The 26,146-nt window shown below is 38.3% G+C and overlaps 1 protein-coding gene across 2 annotated transcripts in view; it reads left to right on the plus strand.

Moving 5' to 3' along the window:
• The first annotated feature begins 225 nt into the window (after window positions 1–225).
• Window positions 226–26,146, plus strand: part of MIGA1 (mitoguardin 1) — a 109,722-nt gene continuing 83,801 nt past the window's right edge. For both annotated transcript variants that reach the window (XM_049875610.1, XM_049875609.1), the window contains exons 1-4: window positions 226–314; window positions 4,388–4,501; window positions 20,725–20,902; window positions 22,371–22,507. In XM_049875610.1, coding sequence (XP_049731567.1) covers window positions 4,403–4,501; window positions 20,725–20,902; window positions 22,371–22,507 — 414 coding nt within the window. In that variant the 5' untranslated portion in view covers window positions 226–314; window positions 4,388–4,402. The remainder of the gene's footprint in view (window positions 315–4,387; window positions 4,502–20,724; window positions 20,903–22,370; window positions 22,508–26,146) is intronic.

The raw sequence follows: 26,146 nt of genomic DNA on the forward strand, positions 1-26,146 counted from the left end.
TTCGGAGAACCGTCCTTGATTCCCAATAGGTTGCAAACGAAGACAGTAATTCTTGAAAGCTTCGTAAAAAATTCTTCAAATTTAGGATTTTTAAATCTGTCAAGGTGGAAGCCCCTGCCCTAAACAAAAATGGCGGGAGCTGCTTCACGCGTAGCACCTCACGCTGAAAGGCTAGCAGGTCCTTGCCACTTTCTCTCCACCTTCCCTCTCCTGACCCCGGAAGGACTCCGCCTCTGGGTGCCAGACAGCTACTCATCGCCCGGTAGCGGCGGGGAAGCCGGCGACGGACAGCTCCCTCTGGGCTGGAGAACCAGGTACGCGGGTGGACGAGGGCGGGCCGTGGGGGCGGGTGGGTAGCTACACCCGCGGGGCGCGGTCCGTGATTGCCGGCCTTAGCCCTAGGGACTCGGGGTGTTGAAGAGTCGCAATCGGGAGGGCTCCCCCACGCAGGAGGGAGGCGCACAAGGGGAGCCCTGTTTGGGTTGGGCTCGCGGCCCCCCTAGCCTTTACCGACCCGAGCCAGAGTGAGGGTCCAAGCGGAAAGGGACTCCCTTTCCGGCCTCCTTGCAAGGAAAAGAAAAAGGAAAGCCGGTACAGGAGAGCTCGGTGGAGGGTCGATGCTGCTGGAGGTGGGGCAGCTGGTGTGGTCCGAGTTTCTGTCTGGATGGGAGTGATTTTGAGCAGGGGGTGGCTTTTGGATGTTGTAGAATGTAATTTTTAGGGTGTTTAGGAAGCAAACTGTTTATGACACTTGTTTTCAACCATCCAGTGGTTGGAATGGAGAGAAGAGAGTAATATTACACAATACAATGTTTCTGATGTTTTAGATGCCATCTAGAAATTTGAGAAATCATGAAATTTGCGTTTATTTTACGTAATTCTGATAGCAACTGAAATGACTAATTTTTTAATTTAAAGTTATGTAATTAAACCTTATATTGTCTTAGGTTTGGAGTCATTTCCTCAGTGATTAAAAATGAAAAGGAATGAGATAGTTATAATGCAAAAGTAGAGATTTCTCATAATTCATTTAAGAAAAGCAATGCAGCAAATTGGATTGTTTGCTTAATTTTCTGTCTTCCCTGCTTACAAACTTGGAATGCTTTATTATGGAAAAAAATTACTTTGGGCAAATTGCTCTTGGTATTACTGCTTTTTAATGTGGTAGTATAGATGGCTTAGTGAGCCAAAATCTAATAAGCAAAAATGCTTCTCAAAAAAAAAAAGTTGTCAATTTCAGGGGGCAAGGAGAAGAATAATTGTAATTGTTTTTCTTTTAGTTGAGCATTTTTAAAAATAATACATGTAGGCAGTTTTAAAAATCAAATAATATAGAAGCACTTACAATGAAAAGCAGCCATTCCCTGGCCGGCCCTACACTCCTGGTCTCATTCCCCAGAGGACCCCAGAGTGATTCTCGTTCATTTAACTGCTTCTTCTTGGTTTCCTTTGATTTCTCAGTAATATGTTTATATCATGGTTTGTTGGTTAGAATAAATTTACTTCAATTAGAACTACACGTGGGGCTCATGTTTACACTCTGAGGGTATCACTAATAAGAATCATTATAAAGGGAGTGTCAGTAGCCTTAACACACCCTAAAGAGGTATTGCTTTAAGAATGTGACTCAGGTGACTTGGGAAATACCCAAGGTTAGTCATAAAACATGGTCCCTTGGTGGTGCAAATGATTTGACTTGACTGTTGTTTTCAGGTTGGAAACCCTGGTGGCGTAGTGGTTAAGTGCTACAGCTGCTAAGCAAAAAGTTGGCAGTTCGAACCAGTTCCACCAGGCGCTCCTTGGAAACTCTGTGGGGCAGTTTTTCTCTGTCCTATAGGGTTGCTATGAGTCAGAATCGACTCAACGGCACTGGGTTTGGTTTTTGGTTTTTTGGTTGTTTTCAGGTGCCATTGTGTCAGTTCCAACTCATAGCAACCTTATGTACAACAGAATGAAACACTGCCTTAGTCCTGCCATCCTCACAATTGTAGCTATATTTGATCCCATTTTTGGAAGCCACTGTGTCAGTCCATCTCAATGAGGGTCTTCCCCTTTTTTGCTCAACCTCTGCTTTATCAAGCATGATATCCTTCTCCAGGGACTGGTCCCTCCTGATCACATGTCCAGAGTACACGAGCGAAATCTCGCCATCCTTGCTTCTAGGGAGCATTCTGGCTGTACTTCCAAGACAGATTTGTTCATTCTTCTGGCAGTCCGTGGCATATTCAGTATTTTTTACCAACTGAGCATTCTGGTTGTACTTCCAAGACAGATTTGTTCATTCTTCTGGCAGCCCATGGCATATTCAGTATTTTTTACCAACTGAAAGTTTGGTGGTTCTAACCCACCCAGCAGCTCCACAGAAGGAACACCCGGTGATCTGCTCCCGTAAAGATTGTTGTTGTATGCCATAGAGTTGATTCCAACCCATAGAAACCCTCTATGACAGAGTACAGCTGTCCCCACACGGCTTCCTGGGCTGTAATCTTTACAGGAGCAGATAGCCAGATTATTTCTTCCGTGGAGCCACTGGTGGATTTGAACAGCTGACCTTTTGGTTAGCAGCTAAGCACTTAACCATTGTGCCAACAGGGTTCCTTCCTGTAAAGATTACAGCCTAGAAAACCTTATGGGGCAGTTCTCCTCTGTCTGCTCTCTCACGTGGGGTTGTATGAGTTGGAATCAACTCGAAGGCACCCAACACTAAAACCTAAAGGTTGGCAATTCAAACCCACCAAGCAGTACCATGGGAGAAAGACCAGCAGGTAATCTGCTTCTGTAAAGATTATAGCCAAGAAAACTATAGAGCAGTTTTACTGTGTAACACATGGGGTTGCCATGAGTCAAAATGGACTCTATGGCAGTGTTTTTTTTTTTTTTTTTTGAAATCGTCAGTGTGGTTGATCTGAAAGAAAACTTCTACCTAGTTAGTGATATTGATTCTTGTCTGAAAAAAAAGGGAGTGTTAATAAAAGGGGATGATCTACATGGAGTCTAGAAAAAGAGAGCTCAACCTGTAAGAATTTGGTAATTTTTATACAGCACTATTCAAGGAGAAAAAAGGTGTTGAATTTTGTTGTGCACCAGAGAGAGTTCTAGTTTTTCCTTAGCCTAGATGAAATATCCTCACGACACTTTAATTCCATGGTCACCAGGTAACCTTTTGACTTATTCAGTACATATATCAGTTGGTTTCTATGTTGGTGGAATCCTGGGGGTGCAGTGGTTAAGAGCTTGGCAATCAAAAGATTGGCAGTTCGAATCTACCAGCTGCTCTTTGGAAGCCCTATGGAGTAGACTTGACAGCAGTGGGCTTTATACATTGGTATTATGTGAATTTATCTAGCGTATGTCCAGCTGTGTACACTGATGATAAAATTGAGTTTCTGGCTCTACAAAGCAGAGATGCAGACCCTGAACCATCATGTTTCTGTCAAGGTTCTACTGCTTTAAGAGCCTCTCTTTGAGTGACAGCTGCTTTCCCTATAGATAACTGACTTTTCTCTCTTTGGTTTCAATAGAAGTTGTTGTTGTTGGTTGCCTTGGAATTGATTTACACTCATGGCAACCCCATGTTGGCAGAATAGAATAGCTTCCTAGGGTTTTCAAGGCTTTGATCTTTCAGAATCAGATCACCAGGCCTGTCTTCAGAGACCTTCAGCCAGTAGTCAAGTACTTAACTGTTTGTACCACCCAGGGACTACTTTCAATAGAAATTGTTGTTGTTGTGTGGTGTTGAGTTGGTTCCTACTCACAGCGACCCTATAGGACAGAGCAGAACTGCCCCATAGGGTTTCCAGTGAGTAGCTGGTGGATTTGAACTGCCGATCTTTTAGTTAGCAGCCGAACTCTTAACCACTATGCAGAAATAGCAGTCATTAAAGCAATATCAAAATTATATCACATGTATGTAGTATTTCTTTGAAGATCTTTAAAATGGGACAGTAGGAGAACAAATGCTTGAATTCTGAAGTTAAATGAGCTCTCAAGTTCCTTTTTAAGTCCTGTGTGCCTGTGATTTCAGATTTTTCGCCCTCACTGTTTATGAAGGAAAGTAGATTTTAAATTACTATTTAAAAGTTGATAAACTTTATTTAACAAGGAAAGAAAAAATTTAGAACTTGCAATTTTCTATGGAAAATTTACTACCTGGACTCAAAGTTTAATCTAGCTCATTTTCTTTTTTGCTGTTTTATTGATTAATAAATAAACTTTATGCTCAAGTAAATGTAGTTATTTCTCTTCAGGTAGGTATAATATCATGAATAATTAACTGAAAAAAAAAAGAAAAGCAGGTAGAGTTAAAGTTTCAGTTTATATCTTGAGTATGGTAAACTAGCTGGAAAATTTTGTGGCTGATAGCGTTTTTATGTTTCTTTTAATAAAGACAGGAAGAGGAGTCATGTCAGAAGAAACAGTCAGCAAATCACAGTTTTCCTTGAAGACAGCAGCACTAAGAGTGTTTGATCTTCCTCTCTCTTGGTACTATTCTCTCTCCCAGGTAAAAATGAAAAGACACACATGAAGTTGAATAAGTTTATTGCTCAAGTGTAAATGCTACACAGCATATTTTGCTAACAGTATTTAAATTTAGAAATGTTTATTAAAGTTGTTAAAAACTTAGTTTTTATTCCTTTTTTATTTATCATATTCATGACTCTTAAAGGGGATGTTTCTATCTCAAGTAAATTTAGAGCCCATTACAATTCTTTTCAGTGACTTGGTATTCCAGTAGAACTGTTCCCACTATCATAATCCTTTTATTTTTAATATTTGCTTGTAATACAATTTGCTCTCCATTATACTAAATTAAAAGATAACCTGTGGAAAGTAGCATTTAGTTCACTAAACATGTACTGAATTTCTTAGCCTAAGTTGAACGTTTTTCACATTTCAACGTTTCTAAAACCTGCTTGCATCTTAAAATCAGTATTACCTTAGATTGATGAAATACGGTATAATTTTAAGTATCTGGGAGAGAATGTTGCATAGATAAGGTGTGTTAGAATAATAGTAATTTCTTTTTATGGAGTATTCACTATGTTAGATATGTATGTGTGTGTGTATATATATGTATATAAAATGTTCCTAATCCTCAAAACAACTCTGCAATTTAGATAGCCTTTCCATTTTATGTATCAGGAGGATTTGAGAGCTTAAGTAACTTATCAAAAGTCTCATAGCTAGTATAGGATTTGAATTCTGATCCTGAAACCCATTTTCTTTCTTTTTTTTCCTTTCCTTTCCTTTTTCAGGATTCCCTGCTTATTGAGGAGCATTTGAAAAATATAGAAAAGAGTTAAAGAGAAAATTAAAATTACTCATAACCCCTCTATAAAAACTTATTTGTTGTACTTTCTTTAGGTCATTTATTTCTGCATGTATCTCTCTGCCCCCTTGACCCTGCCCCTTCTGTCTACCCACATTTAAAATTGTAAAGTTGTATATTTTGAGCATTTTTCTATGTCATTAAAAATGTTTTATAAATGTAGATGTACCATAGTTTATTGAATATCCCTCTACTGTGTTTTTGGATTGTTTCAACAGTTCACTGTTATCCATATATAAATCTTTGTCTCCATTTTGAGGTTTTTATTTGGGTAGATTACTAGAAATGAAAATATTGAGTCAAAGGGCTTGGAAATTTATTTATTCATTATCTATCTGTCAATTAATTAAACCATTTGGATGATATTTTAAAACAGTACTAACAGGATATAGGAGGACCTTAAACAAGTTTGTAAACGTCGTCTAACGTAAAGTGCCTAACATAGTTCCTTACAGACAGTAAAAACAAACAAACAAACGAACAAAAAACCCGTTGCCGTCAAGACGAGTCCAACTCATAGCAACTATAGGACAGGGTATAGAACTGCCCCACAGGGTTTCCAAGGAGTGCCCCGTGGATTAAAAAAAAAAATTTTTTTTTTTCTCCGTCTGTAAAGGAAAGCCCTGGTGCCGTAGTGCGGCACTGGGTTGGGTAGTGCTTAAGAGCTATGGCTGCTAATCAAAAGGTTGGCAGTTTGAATCCACTGGGCACTCCTTGGAAACCCTGTGGGGCAGTTCTATACCCTGTCCTATAGTTGCTATGAGTTGGATTCGTCTTGACGGCAACGGGTTTTTTGTTCGTTTGTTTGTTTGTTTTTACTGTCTGTAAGGAACTATGTTAGGCACTTTACGTTAGACGACGTTTACAAACTTGTTTAATCCTTACAAAGATTCTAAAGTAATGTTATTATTTAAAACTTATGTTTTGAATAACTAATAATACATTTACATAGTTTAAAAATTAAAAGCACGTGCTCATATGTGTGCACACATACATGAAGATGTTTTGCTCATTCCCAATCCCCATCTTCTCCCTGTAGGTGATTATTTGGATTGCTTGAGTATCTTCAAGATTTCACATACAATTATATATTCTTATCATCTTCCCTTTATTACAGAAGGGAGCATAGTACCTTCTGTTCCTGTTTTTTTCATTTAAAATCTATTCTGGAGATCTTTCCGTATTAGCGTATGTAATTTTTTTTTTTTATAGCTGCATAATCTTTCTCTATGTGCACATTTGGGTTGTTTCTGATCTTTTGCGCTTACAAGCAGTGCTGTAGTAAATAAGCTTGATATACCTGAAGTCATACAGGAATTGGTATGCGATAAATTTTTAGATTTTGGATTTCTGGGTCGAGGAGTAAATGCGTTTTAATTTTGATAGCTATTGCTAAATAGCCCTGCATAGTGATAGTATCATTATGTACTTCCGGACTTTTGGAATTTTTGCCAGTCTGATAGGTGAGAATGGTATATCAGCATAGTTTAAATTTTTATTTCTTGTATTATGAGTTATGTTGAACATCATTTCATAGGTTTAAGGGCTATTTGTATTAAGTATCAACCGTTTGAATGCTTTTTTAAATATATTGCTAAATTGCTCTCCAGGTAGGCTATACTTATACATACCAGTAATTTTCAACATTGCCTGTTTTCTCATGGTGTAGAAATCACTGTGTTTTATTTTAAAAAAAAAACCTTCATTACAGTTTTATATTTCTTCTTTTGTGAATTGTTTTCATATCCTTTGCCTATACTTATTCTACTATACCATCTACCTTTTAACCCTAGAAAGAATTTCCTGAATTTCCAACAGTATTCTGTGGAATATTTTGTTATTGCAGATAAACTTCAAGATATATCCTGTACTCTAAGTCATGGTAGTTAATATCCCAAACTCAATTCCATACAATGGAATGTCCTCAGATAGGTCAACAAACCAGAGTCAGCAGTCCAAGTCAAAGCTACCAATTTGTTTTTATAAATAAGTTTTATTGGAACATTGCCATGCTCGTTTATTAATGTATACGTATGTGTCACTTAACATTTACTACATGTTCTGTGAGATATGATGTTATGTAATTTGGATATGTGAACACCGTATTATCCAGAGACAGTCCCCGTACAATCCATAGTTAAATCCTGTAAAACCTATTATATTAAAACCCTTATGGGAGCCCACCAGACAAAGCCGAGTGCTATATCCACTAGATGAAAGAGGCCAGCCTTGCCTGGTGAGCATCTGGGCCCAGCGGAGGCTGTGTCCATAGACTGATAGACCAATAGAGGTGGCCACAGGGAGCGGGAGTGCAGGTGCTGAAAGCGTGACTGGTGGTGGTGGCCCGGGCTGCCACCACTCTGTTGGTGTGACCGCTTCCTGATCATGTGCAGCTGACCTGGAGCTGGGAGCCCGTGAATGCCCCAGGCCCTGCTGGCGTCCCTGCCAGCATCGCAACATGAATGAAGGAGCTGCGGCAGGTGCTACCCTGTGCCAGGAGTGAAACGCTGCATGTCTGCTGGGTTGAATGAAGCAAGGAGGAGGTGGAGAAGGAGGAGGCACTGGGGGGATTGGGACACGCCCTGGAGCCCCCAGCTCCTTCACTTTGGGGATTTGGGACTTTTAAAACCATTAAAACCCAAAAAAAAAAAAAAACACACAAACAAACCCAGTGCCGTTGAGTCGATTCCGACTCATACCAACCCTATAGACAGAGTAGAACTGCCCCATAGAGTTTCCAAGGAGCGCCTGGCGGATTCAAACTGCTGACCCTTTGATTAGCAGCCGTAGCACTTAACCACTACACCACCAGGGTTTCCTTAAAACCATTAGGGGGAAATAATAAACAAAAGGAGAGCTTCTTTCCCTTTAAAAAAAAAAAAAAAAACCTTATGGGACCATGGACATATATATAGTTGGATGTTGCCTAAATGGACATTATGTGGCACATGACTGTATCAAAGGGTCAAGAAAGAGCTGTGGAAGAAAATCTCAGAATTCTTATTTAGGTAGCTCTGCTGCTTCAGAATTGGATTGATTTTTTCATGAAAAAAGACATGTACGAGATATTTTGTACATTAGATCAGCCTCCAAAAATTGGCAATTCATGTTAGATGCAGTTCAGTTATTATTAATGACAAAGTATGATATGCCATCAGTTTGGCCAAAGTAATTTCAGTAGATGATACACAGCATGCATTGATTTAATCATGCCTTTTCTAATGCATTTAAATCCTTGTTCCACCGTTGTGGATGTTGGGCAACCTATTTAACCTCTTTAATGCTCAGTTTTTATCGTCTGTAAACCCAGTGCTGTCAAGTTGATTCTGACTCCTAGGGTGAAAAGCTCAGTGCCTGGCACACTGTAAGTATGAGTGAGCACTCCAAGAAGTATTCTCGTTGTTAGTTGGTGTTGAGTTGGTTCCAACTTACAGCAACCTGTGTACAACAGAATGAAATACTGCCTGGTCCTGTGCCAATAAGTGTTAGCTCCTTTTCAAAGGGTGTAGGTTGGCAGTTAAAAAAAAAAAAAAAGTGTTAGCTCCTGTGTTATTGCCCTGTGTCATTTATTTAAGGAATAATACATTTTTTAAGCATTTCTTTCATTTAATGAATACATAGTGTAACAAAATACCTAAGTGTCTTTTGTCTCTGTGGTATTCTTAACAATTACTTTGGTATATTAGTGTGTATCATGTTCATACAAGCAGGCACTGTTTTTCAGTTGGAAACCACAAACATGAGGTGATAAGTAATTTAGTTGAGTTCTTCGAATTCCGAGAGTTCTGCGAGAAAGACTAAGAATTAACTAAGTAAGCATTTTAAAATAAAATCTGTCTACCCCAAGAGTATGGCCCTCAGACACCTTTTTAGCTCAGTGATGAAGTCACTCCCAAGGTTCACCCTTCAACCAAAGATTAGACATGCTCATAAAACAAAATGAGACTAAATGGGCACACCACCCCTGGGGCAAGGATGGGAAGGCAGGAGAGGACAGGAAAGCTGGTAATGGGGAACCCAAGGTCGAGAAGGGGAGAGTGTTGACATGTCGTGGCATGGGCAGCCAATGTCACAAAACGATATGTGTATCAATTGTTTAATAACAAACTAATTTGCTCTGTAAATCTTCATGTAAAGCACAATAAAAAAGTAAATAAATAAAATCTGTCCAAGTGCAATGTGATATCCCAGATTAGGCCCTGGAATAGAAAAAGGATATTAGTGGAAAAACTGGTAAAATTGGAATAAAGTCTGGAGTTTAGTTAATAATATTGCACTAATGTTAATTTCAGAGCCCTGGTGGCGTGGTGGTTAAGCATTCAGCTGCTAACCCAAAAGTCAGCAGTTCAAATCCACCAGCCGCTCTGTGGAAACCTTATGGGGCAGTTCTACTCTGTCCTATAGGGTTACTAGCTGGAATTGAATCTATGGCAACAGGTTGGTTTGTTTTTTTTTTTAAATGTTAATTTCTTAGTTTTGACAAGAGTATCATTCATGGTTAATATAAATGCTGTTATTAGGAAAAGCTGAGTGAAAGGTATATGAAAACTATATTATCTCTAATTTTTATTTAAATTTAGAATTATTACAAAATGAAAAGTTCATTTAAAAAAGTTAAGTCTGTAAGGGAAGGTTAAATAATAAAAGCCAATATTTTTTGATTGTCTACTGTGTGTTGAGCATTACTTTAAATATGTTATCTTCTTGTACAACAACCCTATGAGGAAGATATTATTATTCCCATTTGACGGGTGATGAAACTGAAATTTGGAGGCAGTAAGAGGCATGCCCAACGTTTACAGTTTGCATGTGACATGTTCTAGTTATCAGAGAGATTTGTTCAACATGTATTAAGCATCTACTATGTTCCAGTCAGGATATAAATTGGTAAGCAAGATATAGACATAGCCTTGGCCCTAATCGAGCAGGGAACAGAGCCTCTCCACCCCTGCAAAAAGGTGTGGTGAGTACTGTGTTTGGGGAACAGATCAACTTAGTTGTAGCAATAAGTTTATGCTGAGTAAAGGGAAATAAAGTTATTGGAGCAAGAGACTTGTATTTGACGAAATGACTATTTTCTTGTTCCAGAGAACATTAGTTGAGGAGGGAAAACTTGACAAAAGCCTTTAACAATGACATCAGGTTATGGAGTAGGGGGGATTGTGAAATCTGAGCACAAGGAGCAGTGTCAAATTCCTCACTTTGTGTCCTCAATCTCTAGCCCATTAATGTTGAATTAATAGAACAACAATCTAGTTTTTATTCTGTCTAGAGATAAAGAAATGGACTATTTCACCTCAAAAACCCCTCTGAACTTTGTGATTTTGAGATGCTATATATGCAGTGCTCCAGGCAATGATATAAGACATAATATTTTTTCTTCTTGGGAAAAATAAGTAACAAAATGAGAAGTGATAGGCAGGAGTAATATTAGAGACTTTCAAACCTTCCGTTGGCTAGATTTCTTACGATAAACATCTTTCTTTGGAAAATTTGTCTTTTTTTTTTGTTAGGGAAAAAATTTCATTTTTCATGAGGCAAGAGCTCTAAGCTATTAATAGCACCTTATCTATCTTACAGAGTAGCTTTAATTTTGTATTTATGCCTCTTACTATCTCTCTAACTTCAGTGCCTAGGATATAGTTGTTGTTAGGTGCTGTCAAGTGAATTTTCAACTCATAGAGACCCCATGTGACAGAACCGAGGTTTCTAGGCCATAATCTTCGTAAGAGCAGATTGCCAGGTTTTCCTCCCACGGAGCTGCTGGGTGGGTTTGAACTGCCAATCTTTTGGTTAGCAACCAGACACTTAACCATTCACCACCAGGGCACCTAGGATATAGTGGAACCGACAATTTAATAACTCATGCTCACTTAGCTGTGACTGGGCATGTGTTAATAGATTACATTCTTTAGTGGAGGTCTTGATTTTTTTGATATGCATTTATCCATCCATTAAATACTAATATTTAAGTTTAAGTTTGGCCTAAGAAGAATATTTTCTTTTTGATAATGAGGTCATGCCAACTTATAAAATGTAGTGAAAAGGTGTTCTTAATAATAGTACTGTTTTTTAAATTAATTTTATTATCAGATCTCTGTCTTCATATTAAAGGAACTGATTTTTTTTCCTCCCAAATCTCATTTGGTTGCTACCAATATGAGGTATGATTCCAGAAGAAAAAAATGTAGAAATGGAAAGAAATAAAAACTTAGGTAATGACTATCATAGAGACATTACTAAAGAGATGTACTAAAGAGAATAATTCTTATAGTTTGTGAATGGAAAAAATCTGAGATGGTATTTGAATGCTCCAGTTATTTATGATAGTCTTGGAAGAATTTAAGTGGTTTTGGAAGAAAAGTAGAATCAGAATAGCTTTAATTTTTTTAAGTTAGATCGTAGTCACTGAGATTAAATGCTAATGACAAGTGGAAGTAAATCTGCATACAGAAAATGGGCAATTCTTTTGGATTTATGTGTAGAATGAAAAAATTTTTAAAAACCTTTATTGAAGTATAATTGACAATCATGTCATCTGCAAATAGAGACAGTTTTATTTCTTCCTTTCCAGTGTATATATATATATTTTTTCTTTTTCTTGCCTTTCTGCACTGGCTAGTACTTTCATTACGATGTTGGTAAGAGGACATCCTTACCTTGATCCTGATCTTACTGGAAAATCCCTTAGTCATCCACCATTAAGTTCATGTTTTACTGCAGTTTTTTTTTGGCCATAGGTTTTTATGTATGCCCTCTATCAGACTGAGGAATTTTCCTTCTGTTCCTGATTTGCTGAGAGTTGAACGTTGAGTATTTTCAAATGCTCTTTCTGCATCTGTTGAGATATTATGGCTAATCTTTCATATGTTATTATGATAAATTACATTGATTTTTTAATATGAAACCAGATTTGCATTCCTAGAATATGCCTCACTGGATCCCACATATTATTCTTTTTATGTGTTACTGGATTCTCTGTGTTATTATTTTGTTGAGGATTTCTGTATCTGTCAGTGAGTGATATTAGCCTATAGTCTCTTTTTCATAATGTCTTTGTCTGGTTTTGGTATTAATAGTAATGCTGCCTTCGTAAAATGATTGGGGAGTGTTTCCTCTATTTTCTTGAAGAGATTATGTAGAATTGACATTATTTCTTCATGTTTGTAGGATTTGGTAATGAAATCATCTGCGCCTGCAGTTTTCTTTGCTGGAAGATTTCTAACTACAAACTCAATTTCTTTAATAGATACAGCACTATTCATGTTACAGATTTCTCCCTGAGTGAATTTTCTTAGTTTGTGTCTTTCAAGTAATTGGTCCTTTTCTTCTAAATTTTTGAATTTATGGGCATAGAGTAGTTCACAATAATCCTCTTATCCTTCTTAGATCTGTGAGGTCTATAATGATAACTCTTCTTTTATTTCTGGTAATATTAATTTGTGTCTTTTCTCTCTTTTTCTTGGTCAGTCTGGCTAGCGATTAAACAATTTCATTTTTTTTTTTTTTTTCAGAGAAGCAGCTCTTCATTTTATTGATTTGGTTTTCCATGTCATTGATTTCTGCTTTAATCTTTATTACTTCCTACCTTCTGTTTTCTTTGGTTTGAATTTTTAAAAAATATTTTAATATTGTGTTTTGTGGGAAAATTTACACAACAAATTAGATTCCCATTTAACAATTTTTAAACAAATTATTCCATGACTTTGGGGTTACAGTTTTCACAATGTGTCAGCATTCTCATTATTTCTATTGTTTGTTCTGTTTCCATTGATGTAGCTTCCCTTCCCCTCCTTGCCTTCTCACCTTTGCTTTTGGGTAAATGTTGACCATTTGGTCTCATATAGTTGATTGTTTAAGGGAGCATATTACCCATGGGTGATATTGTTTACTTTATAAGCCAACATATTATTTGGCTGAGAGGTGACCTCCAGAAATGGCTTCAGTTCCAAGTTCAAAGGATGCTTTAGGGCGATAGCCTTTATCAGTCTGGTAGGTCTGGCCTTTTTTAGGAATTTGAATTTTGTTCTACGTATTTCTCCCATTCTATCTGTGACCTTCAATTGTGTCCCTGGTCAGAACGGTGAGTAGTGGTAGCCAGGCACCATCTGGTTCTTCTCATCACAAGTTAGAAAAGGCAATGGTTCATGTGGGCTGTTACTCCTGTGGACTAGTTTTTTCTTTGAGTCTTTGGTCTCCTTCATTCTCTTTTGCTCCAGACAAGTAGAGACCAATAGTTGTATCTTAAATGGTCGCTTGCAGGCTTCTAAGATCCCAGACACTACTCACCAAACTAGGATGTAAAACATTATCTTTATGAACTGTGTTATGCCAATTGACTAAGATGTCCCAAGAGACTATGGTCCTAAGACCTTTAACCCTGCTAATTGTTTGGATATGTCTAGGAAAGTCTCTATAAGTGTTCCCCCATGTGCTTTGTTATATATTTGCAGCACACACAAACATGTAAATACATATGCCTACAGATACACCCATACATGCACATACGTTTACTCGCATATGCCTTCCTATATACATATACATATCTACCTATGTAACCGTGTACATATTTTTCGGTTGTTAGTGTTGTTGCAAAATTGTATATGTATTTACCAAAATTGCCCCATTTTCTTTTGTACTTCTTAGTGTCTTCATTTACCTTGGGTAAGGTGTGCAGACCACCCATATTTGGTATTGCCTTCCCTATCACCAAAAATAACAAATGTCTATACAATGTGATTCTTCCTCCCTCCCCTCCCCTCCTCTCCCCTCCCTAGTAACTATCAAAGAACGTTGCTTTCTGTGTGTAGCTGTCCTTCTATGATTAACTTATTTCACTCAGCATAATGTTCTCCAGATTCATCCATGTTGTAAGCTGTTTCATTGACTCCTCGCTATTCTTTATAGTTGTGTAGTATTCCACTGTATATATGTACCACGGTTTGTTTATCCATTCATCCACTGATAAACACTTAGAATGTTTCCATCTTTTTGCTACTATGAATTATTCTGCAATGAATATAGGTGTGCATATGTCCATTTATGTCACTACTGTTGTATCTCTTGGATATATACCTAGGAATAGGATTGCCAGATCATAAGGTATGTCTATTTCCAGCTTTTTGAGGAAGCGCCATACTGTTTTCCATAGTGGTAGTACCATTTCACAGTCCCACCAGTGGTGTATAAGAGTTCCAGTCTCCCCACAACCTTGCCAGCATTTATTGTTTTTTTGATCATTGTGATTTTGCAAGGATGAGATGGTATCTCATTGTAGTTTTAGTTTGTATCTCTAAAGGCTAGCGATCATGAGCATCTTTTCATGTATTCGTTGGCCAACTGCGTGTCCTCTTTGGTCGGGTATCAGTTTGTATCCTTTGATTGGATTGTTTGTCTTTTTGTTACTGAGTTGTTGAAGTTTTCTATATATTTTAGAGACTAGACCCTTATCGGATATATCGTTGCCAAAGATTTTTTCCCAGTCTGTAGGTTCTCTTTTTATTCTTTTGGTAAAGTCTTTTGATAAGCATAAGTATTTAATTTTTAGGAGGTCCCAGTTATCTAAGTTATCTTATGTTGTTTGTGCATTTTTATTTGTGTTTGACAGGCTATTTATGCTAAAAATTAGGTCCCCTAGTTTTGTCCTTATGTTATTGTCATGGATTGAATTGTGTCCCCCAAAAATATGTGTATCAATTTGACCAGGCCATGATTTCCAGTATTGTATGATTGTCCACCATTTTGTCATCTGATGTAATTTTCATGTGTTGTGAATCTTATCACTATGACATTAATGAGGTAGATTAGTAGCAGGTATGTTGATGGGATCTACAAAATTAGGTTGTGTCTTAAGCCAATCTCTTTTGAGATATAAAAGAGAGAAGCCAGCAGAGAGACAGGGGGCTTCATACCACCAAGAAATAAGAGCCGGGAGAAGAGGGCATCTTTAGACCTGGGGTCCCTGCACTGAGAAGCTCCTAAAACAGGAGAGATTAATGGCAAGGAGCTTTCTTCAGAGCCTCTTCCTGAAGTTGATGCCCTGAATTTGGACTTCTAGCCTGCTAGACTGTGAAAGAATAAACTTGTTTGTTGAAGCCATCTACTTGTGGTATTTTTGTTATAGCAGCACTGGATAACCAAGACAGTTATCTTCAAGAAACTTAATAGTTTTAGTTTTAACATTTAGATCTTTGATCCATTTTGAGTTAGTTTTTGTACATGACGTGAGGTATGGATTGTTTCATTTTTCTGCAAATGGATATCCAGTTTTGCCAGTACCATTTGTTAAAGAGACTGTTTCTTCCCCATTGAATGGACTTCAACCTCAAATTCATTCATAGATGTATGAATTTCCTTCTGGGTTCCCAGTTGTATTCCATTGGTTTATGTGTCTGTCATTGAACCAGTACCAGGCTGTTTTGATTACTGTGGCTGTATAGTAAGTTTTGAGATGGGGAAGTGTGAGGCCTCCTACTTTGTTCTTCTTCAGTATTGCTTTAGCTATTTGGAACCTCCTTCCTTTCCATATAAAGTTGGAGATTAGTTTCTCTGTTTCATTAAAAAACGTTTTTGGGATTTGGATCAGGATTGCATTATATCTATAGATCTTCTTGGGTGGTATTGACGTTTTCATAATGTTAAGTCTTCCAGCCCATGAGCATGGAATGTTCTTCCATTTATGTAGTTCTCTTTTGGTTTCTTTTAGTAATGTTTCATAGTTTTCCTTGTGTAAATGTTTTATATCCCTGGCCAGGTTTATTCCTAGATATTTTATCCTTTGGGGGGCTATGGTAAATGATATTGTTTTCTTCATTTCCTTTTAAGAGTTCTCCAATTAGTGTCGAGGAACCCAGCAGATTTTTGTGTGTTGATCTTGTACCTTTCCACTTTACTGAAATCTCTATTAGTTCCAGTAACTTTCTGTGGAATTTTCTATGTATAGGATCGTGTCATCTGCAAATAGTTTTACTTCTTCCTTTCCAGTCTGGATACCTTTATTTGCCTTTCTTGCCTCATTGCTCTAGCTAGGACTTCCAGTAAAGTATTAAATAAGAGTGGTAATAATGGGCATCCTTGTTCCCATTCTCAAGAGCAATGCTCTCAATCTTTCTCCATTGAGAATAATGTTGGCTGTCAGTTTAACATATATGCGCTTAATTATGTTGAGGAGTTTCTTTCTATTCTTGTATAGTGGGATGGATCGCTTTTGTATGGCCTTTCCAGCCCTGGTCATGTAACTCCCATGAAAAGATTGGGTGAGACTATGTAAATAAGGTACTTGTGGCCCACCAAGGGGATTGGACAGGTTGCTAATAATGCAAACAAAGTGCCTGGCACCCTTGTGGAGGTGGGACCATAAAAATAAGGTGTGTGGAAACCTAATGAGAGGATTAGTCAGTTCTGCCATTCTGCTGGGCTTAGAAGAGAGCCAATCCCAGAGTACAGAGGGACCTGACAACCACCAAGAAGAAGAGATGGAAACAGATCGCCTCCTTTAGACCCAGGATCTCTGTGCTGAGACCCTCCTAGACCCAGGAGACAGAGAGAGAGAGAGAGAGCTGTCACACTGAAGATGGCAAGATGATGAGAAACAGTGGCAGAGAAACGGCACCAGCAGAGACAGCAGAACTAGGAGATCAGCAGGAGGCAGTGAACTTCCCAGCTCATGGAGCAAGAAAGCTGAGAGCCTTCAAGAAGGAGGCTTGCTAGTGGAGTGGGGTGCCTCCAGGCACGTGGCGGAGCTAGAGTTGCCAACCCATGAAGCAAGAGAGCTGAGTGTCTTGGGTAGGAGGCTTGCTGGCACGGTGGGGTAGCTCCTGGCACTTGTTTGTGGAGGTAGGCTTGCCGATCCATGGAGTGAGAGAGCTGATTGCCTTTGGGCCAAGGCTTACTGGTGGAGTATGGTGCCTCCGGGCACTTATTGGTGGAGCTAAAGTGCTTTATATCACTTGCCAGAGCATGGCAGAGGCCGGGCCAGGGGGCTGAGGGCCAGAAAGAGGCCTGCCTGCAGTCATGGCTGAAAAGAGGCTGTCCTAATCGAAGAACTGTATCCTTAGTTGTTTCTGATCCTGAATTGTAACCTTTTACTTCCCTGATAAGCTCCATAATCATGAATATTGTATGTGAGTTCGCTGTGGCCATTGCAACGAATTATTGAAATCAGCAGAGGAGTAGAGAGTGCCTTGGGAGGGATGGCTGGTTAGAGGTGGAGTCATGTCTGACCACTGCCTCACGGCAGTCAGTCTTGGGCAGGTGGGGCAGCTGGGGTGGGCATGCTGTACTGGTTGCTGGTTTGGCAGCACGCGAGTGTGCACTGCTGACTGCCAGTGGACCAGGTCAACAGGGTACCGCTGATTGCCAAGCAGGTGGGCCAAGCACATTGCCAGTTAACCCTAGGGTAGGGGAGGAGTGTGCTCCTCTGGTCACCAGCATGGGCACCAGGGAACTCCCCACTGAGTGTAGCCAGTTGTCAGGACTTGTCCCTGAGCAGATGCAAAGGGGAGCTATCCTGATGGGGTCTGGACTCTCCAGCTGCTACCCTATGGATACTCCACTCTCTGGGCAGCAACTGCCCAAACGATCAGGGACTGCTGTTGGTGAGTTCTGTTCCTGTTTTCTGGCTCCCTCGCTGCTTGTGGTCACCTGGATCCTAGAGCCCTCACCTGCCTTCCCGTACTTTCCCTCCTTAGATCCGGTTCATGTTCTCCTCACTTTGCTTTCTCGGTTTATCTCTTAGTACTCTGTCTCCTAATGGGAATTCTGTGAAGTTGCTTTCTCATGCTTCTCACCTAGGAATGCTGCTTGCTTTGTCTCAATGTGGCCATGCTGTGCCAGGCTGAGTGGCAGCGTGCCTATAATCCGTAAATCACTTCATTCACTGTTTTCACTCAGTTTCTTCTTCCCATTCGGTGTTTCATCTAATTCTTCACCCTTCTGCTTGCTGTTCAGGGTTCCAAGATTGTTATCTGTATTTGTTTAACTTGGTTTCTCAGGTCTTTGCTGTAGAGGTACGGCATGGCATGTCTGACTAAACCACCATCTTGGGCCGTCTCATCTTTGGTTTGAATTTGCTCTTCTTTCTCTAGTTTCTTAAAGTAGAAGCTTAGATTACTGATGTGATACCTTTCTTCTTTTCTAATAGAAGGATATAATGGTATAAATTTTCATGTAAAGTTAAAGCTGTATCAGTTTTATGGCTTTTGTTCCATAGAGGGGACAGAGAAGAAGCATCCTGGTATACTTTTGGCTCTGGTACACAGAGGCTGCCACCTCCCTTCCTCAGTTCTACACCCTGTTACGGGTCTCCCAGTTTTTTTCTGAGTGCCTGATGAGATTTGTGAAGATAAAACATGCAAGAAGGTGTGAATTATCCCTGTTGTTATCAGCCCTTGAGGCTTCACCCTGTCTTACGAGTGCATACGCATTCTCTCTCAATTTGCCAGTCATACTAGCTGAACTCTTCGTACTGATATCCTGCTGCATCTTGTCCCTATAAGCACTGCTTGTGTCTTATTTCTCCCTACAAATACCTGTGTCTCATCAGCTTGGGGGCCGGTTGGTTGCCCTATGATTTCAGCGTTCTTATGGGTTCAAGAAAGTTGAGAACTTGCTGTTTGTCTGACTTTGTTTTTGTAAGGGTAGAAGTGACACTCTCTGCAGCATTCCACATCCCCACACCTATAGCTTTATTTTAGAGTTCCTGTGCATTTTAGGAAACCCTGGTGGCGTAGTGGTTAAGTGCTACAGCTGCTAACCAAGAGGCTGGCAGTTCAAATTCGCCAGGCGCTCGTTGGAAACTCTATGGTACAGTTCTACTCTGTCTTATAGGGTCGCTATGAGTCGGAATGGACTCGACGGCAGTGGGTTTCTGTATTTTAGACGATTAATAGTTTCTGTCCCCTAAGACAAAGTTAATTACCACTTGCCGTGATGTTAGTACTAGTACATACTAGTATTATTGTATATACCACAATACAGGTAGTATCTAACTTAGGACATATTTGAGTTACAACAAACAGTACTTATGACTGTCCACTTTTTTTTGTACATCCTATTTTTATCATTAGTAATAGGTACTACATACAGTGCTGCAGCATGTAATTTGCTGATGCCAACCCCCAAAGACAAAGATTGAATTTATAAAGATACTGATAATAAAAGGCAATAATAACGAAAACAAAAAAAAGTAGGTACTCGACTTAAGTCAGAACCGACTTACTACGATGGAGTCATCAGAATAGAACCCCATCGTAAGTTGGGGACTACCTGTATAGTGTAATTATTTGCCAGTGTATCTGTTTCTGTTACTAGTTAGCTTGAGGGAAGCAGCATCTGTGTCCTCTTGTATCCCTGGTACATCCTGATCCATGGAAGGCACTTAATGTATGCTCGTTGAATGGAATTGCCACAAGCTTTTAAATCATATTTTTTTTTTTTATAGTCCTAGGACACTGTAAGGTGCTGAGTAAATGTTTGTTGAATAATTCATGAATAAAAGGGCTTCCTTAGACAGTGTCTTTGTTACCTAATGCTGCTGTAGCAAAAGATACCACAAATGGGCAGCTTTAAAGAACAGAAGTTTATTTTCTCACAGTTCTGGAGGCTGTAAGTCTAATCAGGGTTTTAGCAGTGTTGATTCCTGCTGTGGGCCTCTCTCCTAGTTTCTGGTGACTGCCAGCAATCCTCGGTGTTCCTTTGCTTGTAGATGATCCTCAGACATGTTCCCCTCCTAGCCGTGTGTGTGTGTGTGTGTGTGTGTGTGTGTCTTGCTCTGATGTTGGTACTTAGTACATACTTGTATTCTTGTATTTATAGAATAGAATGTATCTATTCTGCTTTTTTTATAAGACACCGTCCAGAAGTGATGTAGGGCCCACTCTACTCTGGTATAACCTAATTAATATAACAAAGAAAACCCCTATTTCTAAACAGGTCATATTTACAGCTTCAGGAGTTAGGACTTCAGCATAACTTTTGGGGGAACACAATTCATTTCATAACAGACAGTATTTAAAAACTGAGTTAAATTCTGTTTGCCTAGATTTCCAGATAATAAAAAAAAAGATTAAAGGTTTGATTCATTCATTCCTGTATTTAAAAATCTTGCCATGATTCAGCCAGATAATAAAAGAGCATGAATTACGTCATTAGTTGTGCAGATAGTATTAATGGGATTAAGTTATTCTGTGACTTCAGAGCAGTAGATAGTGAATTGTTACATTTTTAATTTATTGTTAAAAATAAAATTGGGCTAGGTATCACTGAAAGAGTAAAATTATTTTCTCTTGGTAGTATTTAGAAATAGATTAGTTTATGAATATGTTTAGCTCTCAAGTCCTTATTTTAAGTTAACATGAAATAATTTTTTTTTTCAATCTTAACTGTATCTTTTCCAGATCAAATTTTCACCAGGGATTAAAAAATTGTTTGTGGTAACTGCAGTGAGTGCTGTATCTGTAATTTTTCTGGCTCATCACTTTAGAAGAAGACGTGGAAAGAAAAAAGGAAAAACGTTACCTTGGGAACCAGAGCACCTCATACTTGAATACACTAGAAAAGCAGCATCAGACAAAGGTATGTAGAAATAGCTGAATTAAGCCTACAAAGAAAGTTTTATGTGTAAATCATAACTAGAGTGCAGTGAGTCTCTAAATTTCCTTTCGTAATATTTAACTCATAAATAATAGATAGTCATTTTAGAAAGATACAGATAAACAAACAGAAAAAAATTAAAATGACTTGAAATTCTGCTACTCAGAAATAACTACTATAATAATTTGGCATATATCTATTCATTTATACTTGCATTTAAGTATCATATGGAGATAAAAATTTAGATTTTATGTAAGTAAATGATTTATATATTTTAAGTAAAATTGTGATCATACCTTTTGTTATCTACTTCTAAATATTTAACAGAATATAAGGATGTCTTTCCAGGTTGATTAATATAACTCTGTGCTATCATTTTTAATGGGTACCTAGTTTTAACTTTATGCAAATGTATGGTAACTTATTTGGACATTCCCCTATTGTTCCCTTTATGATGTTTGTCTTTTCTTGCTTTGCATATACCTTTGTAGGTATTTGTCTGGTTATTTGCTTTAGCATATAAAGCTCTAGGAATATAATTGCAGGCCTTTAAAGGATCTGTGATTTTGTTAGGAATATGGTATATATTGCCAGGTTATATCAGTAAAAATAATTTCTTGAGTATGCTAGATTTCTTTTTTATTATTATTATTTAATATATCATATACGTTTATGATTCTTTTGTTCAGCAAATATTTAGCAAGTGACTATTTTGTACCAGGTACATTAAACATTGCAATAATAATGGCTCAGACTTATTGAGGTTTTATTAATTGTCAGGTGCAGTGCTTAGTGCTATATAGTCGATGCTTTATTTAACCTTTATAGCAGTCACATGAATTAGGACTGTAATTCTATATTATCACCCCTGTTTTGTAGATAAGAAAAATTGAGATGTAGAAAAGTTAAATGACTTCCTAGAGTTATATAACCTATAAGTAGATTTGAATCCAGAAGTACCTTAATATATAAGACATGATAAGATATCTGCCCTAGAAGAATGGATCAATGGGTATGGGAGAAAGAAATACAAAAAACGAGTTGCACCCAAACCACAGTAAAATGTTCAAAACAAAAAACCAATTGTAACACAATGCAATATGGATAGGGTTTAAATCTAATTTAGGAAAGAGTTGCTTATATTTTGTTAAATTTATAATTTGAAGGTTCATAGTTATAATTTTTGTACTGATTAAAATAGACCATTCAAATATTGCCCTGGTTAATTACGTGAATATTTTGCTCTTCATTTCAGAAGCAAATTTTTTGCAGTGTTAAAAACATTATGCAGAGGTATAGATTTTAATAATGGTGTACATTTAGTAATTTACACAATTCAGTGACGTTTGTTTTGGAATCAGAAGCTTTTTGAATTAATATAAACTTTGAAATTTTACCTGAAATTTATCATTGCAAATATCGATACTTTTCATATGTGTTTGTTTGATAGCTTCAAGTTGTTCCAGCAGTAGACAAAATTTGACATTGTCTTTGAGCTCCGCCAAGGACAAAGGATCTCAGTCTTATAACCATGCTAATGGAGGACTTTTCAGTAAATACTCAGGTTCTGTGCAGAGTTTGGCCTCTGTAAGTAAAATAAACATTTTTTTCCTTCTAAGTTAGTTTAGATAGCTATTGTTATCTCTTGGATTAAATGGCATAAAATCAAAGCTTTTAGCGAGGCAAGAACATTAAGAAATCATATGCTACCAACAACCATCGACTGCTTTGACGGATGACAATAGAGGGTTCCGGACAGAGCTGGCAAAAAATGTAGGAAAAAAATTCGAAGTCACAGAAAATGTCCAGACTTACTGGTCTGACAGAGACTAGAAAACCCCCGAGAATATGGCCCCTGGACATTCTTTACCCTTCAGGCAAAGATTACACAAGCCCATAAAACAAAATGAGACTAAATGGGCACACCAGCCCGGGGCAAGGACGAGAAGGCAGGAGGGAATAGGAAAGCTGGTAACGGAGAACCCAAGGTCTGGAAGGAGAGAGTGTTGACATGCTGTGGAGTAGGCAACCAATGTCACAAAACAATATGTGTATTAATTGTTTAATGAGAAACTAATTTGCTTTGTAAACCTTCATCTAAAGTATAATTAAAAAAACAAAATCATTTGGTTGGTCCTGCTTTCTTCAGACAAGCAAAATTATTCATTTGCTAACTCTTCAGCCAGTTTGGTTCCAAGTTTCTTTGTGTAAGTGATTTGGCCCCATGGGGTCCTGTGAGAATGATGTTGATGTGGAAGTGTTGCTTCAAAACTAGATATCTTTTAAAAAACAAAACAAAACTAAATGTTCTTCAAAAAGCTGGAAGCTGGAGCCAGACTTTGTGGTAGGTCACAAAAATCACTTGATGAGTCTGCTTAGGTAAATGTTTGGCTTTCAGAGGACAGCGTGGGATTCCTGACCTCCTTTTTGGGCCATTAATATAATATTGACTGATAAGTGAGGAATGAAGTTAGTATTTGTTTAAATATAATATAGTTTAAAAATTAATTTAAAAAATAGGTAGAATATGTATTTGCTACTAAATTCAGAAGAGTCAAAAGAATGTACAGTGAAAATTATGTTCCTGATCCACTCAATTCCCCACCTCGGAGAGAAACACCATTGCCAGTTTCTAATGCATACTTCCAGAGATCGTCTGCCTATATCACTATGTATTTCCTTTTTTAAAACACTATTTGTAGAACACCATATTCTGTTCTTTACTTTGCTTCTGTATTTCATTGGAATATATAGCGGCCCCATTCTTTATTGCCTAAAAATATGCTAAGTTTAAGAAGACCTATTCTCAGTAGGAACATGTAGTCAAAGACTGTAGACTTTCAACTCTTGTGAAATTGAGCGGAATGAAATATAGCCTGTTTTATAACCCAGACTTACTCTGTGTCAAAGAGGTGTCTCTGTCCTGAATTTTCTTTGCTGAAAGTTGAAGCTGTTTTTCCTGAGTAGAGGTAGAGACCCTGGTGGCACAATGATTAAGCTCTTGGCTGCTAATCGAAAGATTGGCAGTTCAAACCCACCCAGCTGCTCCATGGGAGAAAGACCTGGCGTCTGCTTCTCTAAAGATTACAGCCAAGAAAACCCTATGGCAGTTTTACTCTGTCATATGGGGTCGCTGTGAGTCAGAATCCACTCAACAGTACCCAACAATAACAATGAGAGGTAGAGAAAAAGAGTTTCATGATAATAGTGTGGTTAAGAAGTCTTTAGAATTACTTGACTGTATTTGCCTTAGCTGACCTTGTCATTCCTTTTCTCTGCCAGGGTTGTGAACCCAGATTTCTGCCTGGATTTTACAAACAAAGTTACCCTCACTGCAGTTTGGGAAGCATTCCTGGCAGAGGGAGGAGCACTAGCGAAGTCCTAGAGATACAGGTTTCACTGTAGTGTATTTGATGAATGAAAAAGTGCAGTGGGATGAAAGATTGGAGAAATAAGTCAAAGAAGAATCAAATCACGGAAGATCATGAATGCCAGTTTAAAGATTTTCAACTTTTATTCTAGACTGTGAGAAGCTTTTGAAATCTTTTGAGCAGGGGAATAACATGATTAGAGTTGTATTTTAGAAAGATAAGTCAGTCAGCCTATTGTGAGGTGGACTGGGGATGAAGGAGGTCAAAAGCTTCTTCAGCCAGCAGTTGGGAATCCGCTGAATGCTTTAGAGATCAGATAAGGAGTGCCTGAGTTAGGGTCATGACTACAGGAGTGAAAAGGAGGGAGCAGTTTCCAAAAAACTTGGCAACTGGATATGAGAAGTGTGGGAAAAGAAGTCAAAGATGACTTTCTATTTCCTAGTTTGAGAAATTATGGGGATGAAAGCACTGTTAGTGGACTTTAGAGGAGGAAGTTTTTGTTGAAAAGATCTGAGCTCCTTTTTTTTTTTTTAAATTAATTTCCTTGTTGAGAGTACAAAGAGAAAACACATGCCAATTCGCCCCAGACTTTTTGTTAGCCCAGAACTGAAACCATTTCTGAAGGCAACTCTTCAGACAAAGAATAGACTAGATTATAAGACATAAAATGATACTCATGAAGAGAGTGCTTCTTACTTACTAGTTAAGCTAAACTATTGTTTGGTTTTAAGAAGACTTCAGGGGATATTTTTGGTTTAAGTCTTAGGGCAGTAGTTTCAGGGGTTCATTCTGAGCTCCTTTTTGATACAGTCAGTTTGAGATGCCAGCAGAGGAGCTAAATGCAGTCACCTAACAAACCAGAAAAACCAAACCCTTGCCATTGAGTAGCTACATGAGACTAAATGGGCAGCTCCTGTCCAGAGGTAAGATGAAAAGGCAAAAAGGGACACGAGCTGATTGAATGGACATGGAAAATATGGGGTGGAAAGGAGGACTGTGCTGTCACATAATAGGGAGAGCAACTAGGGTCACGTAACAATGTGTGTATAAATTTTTGTATGAGAAACTAACTTGAACTGTAAACTTTCACTTAAAACACAATAAAAAAAAATACACCAATTCAACGGTTTCTACAAGTACAATTGAGTGACATATATTATTCTTCAAGTTGTGCAACCATTCTCACCCTCCTTTTCTGAATAGTTCCTCCCCATTAACATAAATTCACTGCCCCCTAAGGTCCTTATTTAATCTTTGAAGTTGCTGTTGTCACTTTGATCCCATATAACCTCAGTGCCATTGAGATAGTCCTTAAAAGAGCCTGATGCTCAAGGCAGACATTTTTTACTAGTTAAGCTGAACTATTGTTTGGTTTTATGAAGACTTGAGGGGATATTTTTGATTTAAGTTTTAGGGCAGTAGTTTCAGGGGTTCATTCTGAGCTCCTTTTTGATACAGTCAGTTTGAGATGCCAGCAGAGGAGCCAAGTGCAGTCACCTAACAAACCAAAAAAGCCAAACCCATTGCCACTGAATTGATTCCAACTCATAGCAACCCTATGGGACAGAGTAGAACTGCCCCATAGGGCTTCCAAGAAGTGGCTGGTGGATTCAAACTGCTGACCTTTTGGGTAGCAATCAAACACTTTCACTACTGTGCCACCCCATCCAAATAGGCAGATGAAAATGTGAGCCTAGATGTCTCAAAAGTGGACAAAACTGGAGGTAGATTTGGGAGACATCTGCTTAGAGGCGATTGAAATCATTGGGTTATAGACCTGCTAGAGAAGAGTGTGTACAAATATGATAGAGGAGGCTTTTCAGTTTTAGTTATCATTTCACAGAGAGCATTGTAA

This window comes from Elephas maximus, chromosome 3 (genome assembly GCF_024166365.1).
Source record: "Elephas maximus indicus isolate mEleMax1 chromosome 3, mEleMax1 primary haplotype, whole genome shotgun sequence".
Taxonomy (NCBI): domain Eukaryota; kingdom Metazoa; phylum Chordata; class Mammalia; order Proboscidea; family Elephantidae; genus Elephas; species Elephas maximus.